The sequence below is a fragment of the Battus philenor genome, unplaced genomic scaffold, assembly GCF_028537555.1.
Source record: "Battus philenor isolate CCGP_79_NKW_IND1 unplaced genomic scaffold, ilBatPhil1.0.hap1 SCAF_18, whole genome shotgun sequence".
NCBI lineage: Eukaryota > Metazoa > Arthropoda > Insecta > Lepidoptera > Papilionidae > Battus > Battus philenor.
The window spans coordinates 13,053,479-13,065,753 of NW_027181680.1; the positions used below are offsets into that span (position 1 = coordinate 13,053,479).

At 33.7% G+C, this 12,275-nt stretch overlaps 1 protein-coding gene across 1 annotated transcript in view; it reads left to right on the forward strand.

The window, feature by feature from the left end:
* Nucleotides 1–12,275, forward strand: part of unc79 (UNC-79 domain-containing protein) — an 82,236-nt gene that overhangs the window by 46,443 nt on the left and 23,518 nt on the right. Inside the window, exons 31-38 of the mRNA XM_068763858.1 lie at nucleotides 523–655; nucleotides 1,440–1,571; nucleotides 3,202–3,307; nucleotides 5,594–5,755; nucleotides 6,524–6,701; nucleotides 8,173–8,260; nucleotides 9,259–9,364; nucleotides 10,726–10,812. Of these exons, the coding sequence (XP_068619959.1) occupies nucleotides 523–655; nucleotides 1,440–1,571; nucleotides 3,202–3,307; nucleotides 5,594–5,755; nucleotides 6,524–6,701; nucleotides 8,173–8,260; nucleotides 9,259–9,364; nucleotides 10,726–10,812 (992 nt within the window). The remainder of the gene's footprint in view (nucleotides 1–522; nucleotides 656–1,439; nucleotides 1,572–3,201; nucleotides 3,308–5,593; nucleotides 5,756–6,523; nucleotides 6,702–8,172; nucleotides 8,261–9,258; nucleotides 9,365–10,725; nucleotides 10,813–12,275) is intronic.

Here is a 12,275-nt window from a genome sequence, read left to right on the forward strand (position 1 = left end):
TTCGATAATTTTCTAACAATCTATTTCTTGCCAGGTTTATTTATCTATACGATTTACTAATGAAATTTGTGTTTGTTACGTAACATTGTTTCAACTGTTGAACAGCTGTACAAGTTCTTAAAGAGTTTAGTTCTCTCTTGCATATATATTTCAATCAGAGGACCTCCACTGCAAGAAATAGACCTTCACCATAGATTTACAATAGAATTAATCTTTACTTCCGAAGATCTTGACGACCCACGCTGCACTTTCCGTCACGTGGTCTCCACTCCTTTTATCTCTTTCCAAAGCCGTAATGAAAGATCTCTTGACATGGATTTATTTATTTGTCATAAAAAAGAAGTAAAGACTTTTCAATGAGACATACAGACGATATAAAAGTCTTCACGTATGTGTTACTAAGATATATTGTTCTACAATTTTATAGCGCTTTTATATTCTTAGAGTACTTAAGTTTAATATTTTTATAATATGTACAGACAATTTACTGTATTGTTTGATGGTGTAAGTAATTAATTGCAGAGGGCTTCCATTCCCTCTCCGGGAGGTCCACGGAGGACACGCTGACAACTGTGCTACCGAAAGTAGATCTTGAAGAAGCTGATCGGGAGACCACAAACCTTTTGGTTTTTCTTCTAATGCAGTTCTTGTCTAGGTAATTGGGTTATTTATTCTTAAAAAGTTTTTGATATGTTCACAACTTCTCACGTACAAGGCTCCAACGGCTTTACGGTTATGAAGTGTATTCGGAAGACGCTGGAACCTGGCTCCTTTCAGACCAGCCTTTTTAGGAAATCTAGGTGGCAGGCCCATGTCCAGATAGTCCATGTCCGGATTTAGGGCTTAAATAATGATGATGATATCTTATACGTAATTTAATTTTGACTAATTAGTAGAAAATGATTTAAGCTTAAAATATACAAATATTTCCTTTATTTTAGATAATTTAACAATAAAATAAATATGTTATATTGTGTATTCTGCCGGATATAGTTAATACAAGAAAATGCATGCCTATATCACTGATTAGTAATATCGATGTAAGGATGCATTTACATGCACTATCATTTTCAATAACTCTGATATCGAAAGGTTTTCTGAATTTTTCTATTTAACTAATGATTTAAATTTTTCATTCATTGTTTGTTATTTAATCTGTGATAGACTTAACTGACAACGATGTTTATCAAAAAAATAGTAACTAAAAAATCGAATCGACGTTTTTTATATATATATATATATATATAAATAAAATCGCCACTCACGTAATTTGTTACTTGCCAGACTAAAAAAAATAATTGAAATTGTGTACACGAATCTTTAATTTTTTCACATGTGTTACCTTCAACAGCGGTTTTTAGGAGCGGTTAACTATGTCTTATGAATATGTTAAAATTAATTATTAGTGTAAAATTTTTATTCTATTAATATCTTTTTAGATCGGATCAAGCGCATCCAACTGACGATAAAACGACTCAGAGGACACAAGATCTCGTGTTAAAACATCTATTTTTACTTCTCGGCTACAACTGCGTGGAGAAATATTTCCACGTCGCACCACATGTCATGAGGTGAGAATGTCAAATGATTTTTCTATTATAGGTAAAAAATCATACTTGATCTAGCCACATTGAGAGAAGAAAGACATATTGAATTTTGAAAATTTTTCTCTCATACCATATTGCGGACAGGTACTTTTTCATTTCATTATTTTTTTCAGTTTGAATTTTCTTATAACTCTTCTATTCTTCACATTTTCTTCGCCTCTCTTCTTTCACCACACCTTTGGTATATAAAAGTAGAGTTTCAATTATGATTTTAATTTCAGCATTCTTACACAATTGTTATTTTCATAATTTCACATATTTTTTATTTTAAATAATTTTTTTTCACATATATTTCACAGACATTAGCATCCGTGCCTTTGTTTATTTACAATTACTTTTCCTTTTTAAACAGTTTTATTTAGTTCGACCCGTACGGAATTTGTTTGGGTCAAAATTAGAAATTGAAATTTAAGCATCTTCCCGTTGTCAGATTGATCTGAAATTTGGTACACACTTTTAATTTAGATGACAATACAATATAATAAAATCAATAACATTATAAATCTAAGATGGCCGCCGATACAAAATGGCGGATTACATATTTTTCCTTAACCCCCTCAATATAGGTATCAAATGAAAGGGCTACACTAGTAAAACACGATGATTATGTCAAAATTTAAAATTCAAGATGGACGTCGTTCCAATATGGCCGACTAGGTACATATTTTCCACAACCACCACAATATGGGTATCAAAAAACCGGTTAACTTAAAAGTTTTTTATATGTATTTTGTTTAAGATTTTTAATTTTTTTTTATTTGCGTTTCTGCATATAATTGTTTACTAGGTCTCTTTAAGTATTTCTTAATCAAAATCTTATGTTATTATTTAAAAATGATTTGTATTGAATTGATATGTGCTACTAGCACTAAGTCTCCAGAGGGATTCGCCAGTGCGGATGTGTTGAAGCCTGATTTTTTGGTTTTGAGATACCTAAGGTCCATTTCGTGTTTGGTAGTCGCCTGTACGCCTCCCTAGTAGTCCTCTTCCTCCCCCCTATCGTACCTCACCACCTTAGCAACCACGCTAATCACTTTGAGTTCAACTTCCTCTCCATTTGTTACTAGATGTTTCAGCAAATTAACAATTTGTTACCTTCTCCTTATTATTATCCTACCTACGTTATATTTTTTCGTATTACCTCCTTTATAATTTTTCTACAATATCTCAAAGAAGATGCAACGAACCCCTTTATCTCCCTGTAGTGAGGCGATGGTTTCACTTTAAACCGAACAGATGCCTTTAACCGCTTCCAACCATCTCCACCATACATTAATGCCTAAATAAATTGTTTTTCCATCTATGACCGATGAGGGAAGGAAGGCGATGAAAGATAGATATAGTGAAGAACGAAAGGAAAACGCGAAAGAATTTATTAAGAAAAATAGAGTGAAAAATAAAAATTTTACTAAAAAAATGATTTTCCTGAATATGTAATTTCTCTGCCCTACACATGGCGGAGAAATGGGAAATCCCCGAAAAAGATGACAATTTTTTTTAAAGGAAAACTAAAAAATATAGGTTATGCTGCACTGTTTTTTTATTATTATTAATTAATTTTTGATTTAATTTAATCTTTAATATTAATCAACAGACAATCATCAATTTTCAACGCATTCATGGCGAACTTACCCCAAGTGTTGGACCAAAACCATGTTATGGGCGGAAGCATTGCGGAGCCAACCCTACTTGTATTACAGGTTGTTAAATTTTTTATTCTAACCGATTTGAAACTAGTTTATATAGTAAAGAATGACAATAGGCTACCTGTGTAAAATTCTATTTTATTTCATATTGTGATATATCATAGGACCCGCAAGGATCAATCTTTGATCCTTGCGGGTCCTATGATTTATATAAAGAATGCATTTTGAATTATACTAGAGTTGTTACAACTACACTTTTGTAAGCATATGAAAGCGGATTGATATCTTAGTTATTAATTTGAAATTTCAAAAGTCATCTAAAAGTAAGGTGAATTTGTTTATAAAACATAAATTGTTTATTTATTCATTCAAATCAATTTTATTCCCTTCAAAGTAATCCTCGGTTATACGCACTTATGCCAACGCTTTTTCCAGTTCTAGAAACAGTCGGAATAGTATTTTTCCAGTACAGCCTTCAAGATTTTAGATTAGGTTTTGTAGGTATTGAAATTTTGTGTTTGCTAAATAACCAGAAGTTGCACGGATCCAAATCAGGTGAACACGGTGGTTGAAGAACGATATGAGTAAAGTTTTTGGCAAACAGTCGCGAAGAAACAATGCAGTATGACATCGACGAACGGACTTGACGTATCTGAGGCACAAAACATCTTTCAAAATAGTTTTGGCTGAGACAAATGATATTTGAACTTTTTACAAACGTACGCTTGGCAAATGTTATAGACTTACCTACCAATTTAAGAAAAAATAATAACCTATTTTCCTAATGCCCGGAAGTTTTAAATGACAATTTTACCTTACTTTTTGATCACAGTATATAATAAAGAATGTATTTAATGTTTAAAGTGAACACTTACAATTATAATGAAATGTAAAGATGCTTTTACACACGGTCTATAAATTCTTTAGTGTTGTGTTTAGTTTTTACATTTACTTATAACTATTTTAATTTTTGTCTTTGACTGATTTGTTTAAATGACAATTTCACCTTACATTTTGATCACAGTATATAATAAAGAATGTATTTAATCTTTGAAGTGAACACTTACAATTATAATGAAATGTAAAGATGCTTTTACACATGGTCTAAAAATTCCCTAATATTGTGTTTAGTTTTTGAATTTATTTATAAACTATTTGAATTATTCTCTTCGACTGATTTGTTTAAATGACAATTTCACCTTACTTTTTGATCACAGTATATAATAAAGAATGTATTTAATCTTTGAAGTGAACACGTACAATTAAAAAAAATATAAAGATGCTTTTACATACGGTATAAAAATTGTCTAGTGTTGTGTGTAGTTTATACGTTTATTTATGAACCGTTACAATTTTTTTTCTTTGTCTAATCTAGACTGGTATATTGTCGACGATTTAGTCACATCCTTACTTCTCTCGTTTTAACTGTCAAGGGAATACAATTTTATGTTATGGATCAATGTAGCCTAGGATATGATCATCATCAGGTCAATAGACGCTCACTGCAAAGCATTTTGTTCTTCTACCCCCTTTCAACTATCACCTCGATGACTAGCCTTGCTCTACCAGCATCCAGTGACTTATCGCGACCTTAATTATGTCGTCAGTCTACCTGGTGAGGGTCTATTCAAGTCATTCTATCAGCCCATGGTTGACTCCAACGACTGTTAGATATATATCTAAGTGAATATAAAGAATGATTATATTTTCCTTATATAATGTAATGAAATGTGTTAACTTTTATAGTTCTATTGATTCTGCTATATCGCGACTTAGATATGTGTGGCGAGACGGGGAGGGGCATTTACAGCTCTGCTCTATAAGCTAGAGGTGCACCTCCCCGCACTTCCTTTTTTTATGACCCCCGCTATTGGGGGCCTCTCGTACCCCTATTTATGGTGGGATAAGGAATTTATTAGCATTTAATTTATTCACTTAATTATTTTATTTTCATTCTCTTCTCTTTCATTCTTCACATAATCTTTCATTCTGTTCTTTTATACCACAATTCTGCTTTCTTTCCCTTTTGCTCTGTTTTACCATTCTTTCATCCTCTTTTCATTTTACATTTTCTTAATTTCTAGTTTTGTTGTATCACATTTTTATCTTTATCTTTATCACAGTTTAATATTATTTATTTTTACATATCTTTTTTGTTTTTGTTTGACTTTTATTTTTTTCTATTGTATATTGTATGATTCTTTTGCAATAACTGAGGAATTCTTTCATGGTTTCTTTTCCGCCTATCAGGGAGGGTGTTGCGCCGCACTTCCTTAGGCGCGGTACAGCGGTATCGGTAGCTCTAAAAAACCTTTAATTCAATGTGTCTTGGTTTATCAGTATTGTAGCGGGCCAGGATCCAGTTCTGGAATAGGCCCAGGCGTGAGCGTGGGCATCGGCGCAGCGATGGCCAGCGGCGCCACACACACTCACACACTTGCAGCGCTGGAACCACACGTGCGCCGCCATTGGTTACTAGCTCTTCTTGTCGTGTTATATAAGGTAAAAATTTAATGTTGCCATCTATCAACGTGATCTATTGTTGGCAAATTAAATACTTAATTTTATTATTAAATAAATATAAAAGATAACGCATATGTGACATCGATTTTATTTTGATACAAATATCTCGTTAAAATCGATTATTTCTTATTTATATATTTATATTATGAGTGCCTACAGCAGGGAACAACTAAAGTAATATACAGGGTGTTATGTAGAAGAGTGTAGATATTTAGTATGTGGATAAAGTTAATCTATACAAATATTTTTTAGTATTTTTTAGTATAGTAGTGAAATAACAGATTTCCTGTAAAATTGCACTTTTTGATAAATAATACGTAATACGGGATCGTAAAACTTTTATTATTTTTAAAATAAGCACATAACACAGTAGAATCAAAGTGATTTAATTTTTCTTATAAAAAAAAACAATCGTGGTTTATCCAAAAGAAACAATTTTAAGAAATTCTTTACAAAAAAACGTGCTATTAAAATTATTAAGAAAAGTAGTTTGTCTTCTCCTCTATCTTTTGAAATATAAACATCAAGGTACATCCATAACTTACAGAATTAAAAGGGTGAAGTCTGAGCGATAGTTAAAATGACGAATTACATGAATTTTTATTAGTATGTATAACTTGTTAATTAAAGTTTATAAAATTTTGACTTACGTTTAGATATATATATATATATGTATATATATATATATATGTATATATATATATATATACATATATATATATGAGATTTCACTGGATTCTCTTTCAGTACCATTATGGGAGTGGGGTGCTATGTAACATCACGGTGGGACTGGTGCGCGTGGTCCTGAATTCAGTGGAGGCTCAATACCACCAGTGCAAGCGCATACCGCCTATGTTGGTGCTACCACATTTGCACCACTCGCAGCCCACCCACCACAGTCAGTCTTCCCAGCCACGGGCCAGAGGTATATTTCTATTTCATTACACTTCTTGCGATCAATGTCTTTAACAATATTTTTGTTAAATACATTTTTATGATTTTCTATTCCTAAACAAAGTAAAGTTTTGTAAAATAATTTTATAAGACATGTACAGTATCCGGCGATAAATATTGCATCGACTTTTGGAAAGAGACAATCGGCTTATTTCGGCTTCGTAGAGCGTTATCTCTATCGCACGAAATACAACGACTGACAAAACGTCACATAGGAAGTGTGGGACAGAGATAGTGCTCTACGAAGCCGAAATTAAACAACTGTCTTTTTCCAAAGGTCGATGTGCAATATTTATCGCCGGGTATTGTTAATAATGTTTGCTATTGATTCCAGAAATGATAAAAAAATTTTAATCAAAATACATCGTATGTTTAAATTTATAAATTAAAAAAATTCATAGTTATTGATTCAACAATTTGTAAACTATATAGCTACTTTGCTATTAAAAGTCTATTTGGAAGGTTTAAGTCCAACAGTGGGCTATTTCAACTATATTTTAGTATCGATAGAGATTCTTAGAAAGCCCGAGAAATTGCTATCAAATTTAAAATAGCATGTAAATCTTTCGATTGAATACAACGACATCTATCGAAGCTGTAATACGGTTTATAAGTAACATATTTTAGACGGTTTTAAATGATTTTTAGTTTGTTTCCAGCTTTGGTTACAATTGAGGCTTCAATTACCAATGGTATTGCAACTATTAACAGTACCCGGCGATAAATATTCCACATCGACTTTTAGAAAGAGACAATCGGCTAATTACGGCTTCGTAGAGCACTATCTTTGTTCCACACTACCTATGTGACGTTTTGTTAGTCGTTGTATTTCGTGCGACAGAGATAACGCTCTACGAAGCCGAAATAAGCCGATTATCTCTTTCCAAAGGTCGATGTGCAATATTTATCGCCGGGTGCTGTAATTATTTTTCTTCTCTTAAGTTTAAGTGGTTTCTATTTAAGTGTAATTCACTTTATAAATAGCTAGTATAACATATGATATAGTATAACATAGTAGCGTTTCGATTGGCAGTGAATTTTACAGTAATTATGGAACGTATAAAAATAATAATAATTATTATTATCTAATATATAAAATTCTCGTGTCACGGTGTTCGAACTTGAACTCCTCTGAAACGGCTTGACTGATTTTTACCAAATTTAATATGCGTATTCAGTAGGTCTGAGAATCGGCTACTATCTATTTTCTATACCCCTAAGTGATAAAGGTTGTTCACACTTAAAAAAAAAATATTTTTTTAACGAAATTTTTTGTTTTTATTTTTTTATGATACAGCATACAAGAATACATACAACCATAAATTTTCACCCCTCTACGATCAACCCTTATTTTTTATTTGTAAATTAAAATATCAATTTTTTTTTTGCAAAACAACGTTTGCGGGATCAGCTAGTGTATCTATAATGTTTTACATACTCAGAGACAAGCCAGCCCTCCCTGAAGACGGAGGAGGGGAACACGACACATAAGTCGCCGTCACACTGGCCAGAGGCACCGGAACCAGCTAAGTAAGTAATAAAAAAGACATACTTCATTACACTGTACTTACATAAGGACATACGAACATGTTAGGCTCATCAGGTAGACACCGGATTCAAGTCGATTCTGAAAGAATTTGAAATCTATGGAGAAGGCTTTTGTACATCAGCAGACAGCCTTTATAAACATACACAAAAATAAAAGTACAATCGGATATCTGATCAAATTTCGTAATTTTTTACAGATGACATATTGATGGATTATTAAATATATGTATTTTAACCCTTAATAGCCTGATTTACGAAAGTGATTTTTTAAAATATTACTGTGTTTGCTTGAGGGTCTGGATGAAGAGAAAAATAGATTTTTTTTAATTTCGTTGGATTGAATATTACACAACAGTAAAATACGTACAGCCAACCTATAAAAAAAACTAATAGTAATGTGAACATTCGGTTTAAAAGATTGGTATCAAAATTGAAACTCTACGCTGTTAAGGGTTAAGAGTTATCGACTGATACAAATAAAAATATATTTTGTAATGGATATTGTATAATATCTAGCACACATATAAACAGAGAATAAACGAAATCAGATATTTTAATTAAATTAGACGAAACAATTTTGGGCAACCATTTACAAAGTTCAAAGCGCAAAGTAAATTTGATGAAAAGGGCTTATTGTTCTCTAAAGGAATATTTAAATGACAAGAATCCTTGACAGTGATGTCGCCCGATTGTTTGTTTTCATTTATGCGTACATATAAATTGTATATGTATAAATGTGCCTTATTAAACTTTATTGAAAGATGTGTTCTGGTAGAGTTTCTTCCTGCTTCTTCTTCACAAATATAACATACAGTCAAAAATAAAATAAATAGATAATAAGTTGACGATCAATAACAGTTTTGTTAAAGTTTACTATGTTGAATAAATTAATTTAATCTTTATCTTAAAGATAATGGTTTAATGTACAGAGGTTTTATTTAAAAAAAAACTATACAGTTATTCTTCTACCCTCCAAACAGGTACCAGCAGTGGAGTCTAGAACAGGAATCTTCTGAGAGCGAGCTGATCGCCATTCCGGAGACCAGCGACAAGTCTGACACCACCGTTCACGGCAGTACAGCTCCTGTAAGTCAAGTCGTCTTCAAAGTTGGCGGGAAAGGCAACATAAGCATTCTCAACATCAAGCCTATCTGGTGACATATCTAAAAGAAAAAGAAAGTGTAATAATATTGCTATATAAAAAACCGCCATATGTGAAAGTTCCCGCGGACGTCGTCACAACGCTTAACCTTTTGTTCGTCTCGCCCACTCGTCTCGCTCACTCGCACGGCGTGCACGATACGCGCTCTTGCTTGCTCTTGGCAGGTAGCCAAGACGCAGCACCTGCGCCCGCGGCCGTTGGAGTTCTCGAGAGTCGGATTTGAGCCATGGTTCGATGCGCAACCGCGCGTAGGCGAATTATTCATTTTCCGCGCACAAATTGTATTAATAATTAAATAAACGTTTTTCCACATCACAAACGATTATATGGATTCAGGCGTTATTTTGCGGAAGTACATCCTAAGTAAGAAAAGGACCAATATATAGCTATATATTTCTACCAATCAATCAATCAAGAAATACCCTAATCATGTTTAGGCTTTAGGGTAAATAAAATCTTATGTGGCCTTATTCCAAAATAAGAGTAAGTCTTGGGTTCGATACCTGGGACAAAATCTTATATGTCACACTTTGTACAGTAATTATATATGAATGCCACTGCTCACAAAAAAGTTTCCAGAGGATGAACAGCAGTATCCTCTGCCTACCATAAAACCACTCTAATCGCCAACCCGCCTGCCAGCGTGGCGATTATAGTATACATCTAATGGATTCAGGCGTTATTTTGCGGAAGTCCACCCTGAGTAAGAAAAGAACAAATATATAGCTACTTCCGCCAATGCAGTAGTAGTCGTGCAATAAAGTGCGCCGCCCGCCAGTCCGCTGATAAATGCGCATACGGCAAACAATGCGAATTACACAACTGCCACCGCTAATTCACTCAACACGTGTTTAACCCCTCAACGAGGCATCTTCAGGAGTTATGTTACACCGATTAGTGCCAAACACAGAGTTACCACTGCATGTGCGGAAGTGGCTAAATATTGGTCCTTTTCTTGCAAGGTTCATTGATGTGGATACGGCAACCGCCGCACAGATACTGGCGCCCAACATGAGGATGCCAATATGGAGTAGGGATGAGGAAGTGGTCGCACGAAACGTGATTTTAGAGACTGAACATTGTTCAGGCGTCGTTAAAATAGATTAAGAGACTTCGTAAATATTGTATACGTAAAAACAAAGGCACGCACTTTAATGTCTGTGGAAAATCGATTCTAAATAAAAAAAATACTAATTCTTTGTTTTTTGTTTTTGTATGTATTTTCTTACGTGAAATTGTTATTTTTATTAATTAATTTTCTTAATCTCGTAATAAATTTTCTCAGGGTTCCTTTGACGAGCCTTCCCATTACGAGGATCCTCCGAAAATAGACGTACAGGCTTCTTGTCCCCATCCGACCCACGCCAAGATTGTAAGTAGAGATTATTTTACAAGTAATAATTTTTATGTTGACTATAAAAAATTCTCTTGTATCTTACTGTTAAAGATTGAGGTGAAAATATCATTTAAATCTCCCGGGCATTAGGAAGACAAGTAATATTTTTTCGTAGGTTGGTAGGACTGTCTATAACATTTGCCAAGCGTCTGTTTGTCAAGAGATTTAATTATCTCAGACTTACATGTGTTTTAATTTTGACAATAAGGTAAAAATTCTTTTCGATTTATGTTGTTCCGAGACCACAGTATTCACCTAATTTGACTCCTTGCGCCTTCTAGCTACTTAACTAACGCAAAAGGTCAATGCAGGGACGCCGTTTTAACATGATTAAGGAGATAAAAATCGAATCGAAGAAGGTCTTGAAGGCTTTATTGGAAAAAAACTACTCTGACTGGCAAAAGTACGTTTTATCAGACTGGGATTACTTTGAAGGCGATGAAATTGATTTGGAAGAATAAATGAAGAATTTACATTTTATTAACGAATTCATCTTACTTTTTGATCACAGTATTCTAATTGCAGTTAAGTATATTTTAAAAGTCTGTTGTCTGTCAATTGCTCATGCAGCAACTGACAGCCTTTAGGTATGAAAAATTCTAAGTTGTGACTACAAGGCGATAGACGTAGCGTGAGGAACCCCTCACTAGGTAGACCGAAAAAAAATACACAGGCGATAATAATTCTGACAAGTATAATAAGAAATAATTTTAACTGTACATATTCTTGAGTGAAAATTACCAAAAAAAAAAAATAATTAAAAATGTAAAATTGCGGAAAGTACGGCGAAACATGAAAGATGAAGCATAAATCCAATGTGAAAATATACCGCGAGAGTCAGAGATAATTCGAAGAACGAAAGAGAGAAAAAATTAAAGAAGAAAAGGACCAATATTTAGCCATTTCCGCACATGCAGTGGTAGTCGTGGAATGAAATGCACCGCCCGCCAGCCCGCTGATAAATGCGCATGCGGTAAACAATGCGAATCACACAACCGCCACCACCAAACCACCCAACACGTGTTTCACCCCTCCACGGGGCATCTTCAGGAGCCATGTTACACCGATTAGTGCCAAACACAGAGTCAAAATTATGACTCTGTGTTTGAAAATTAAAGAAATTGTAAAGGATAAGAGAGAGACAGAGGATGTAAATAATAAAGAAAAAGTTATTGAAAAATAAATCCCTGCCTCAAAAATTAGAAAGGGAGAAGAGAGGACCTCAATAACGGAAATTATATAAAAACACTAGATAGACCGACGATATAGTTAAAAGGAAAGTCACTAGATATGGGATCACTAGATCGGACATCGTTGCGATATTTGAGAAAGGCCTATGCCTTCCAGTAAGCGTCTATCAGCAAACATGATGTCGATGACATTTACAATAGTATAATTAGTGAATAAACACGGAACTGAAACGTGATCTCTCACTCTAA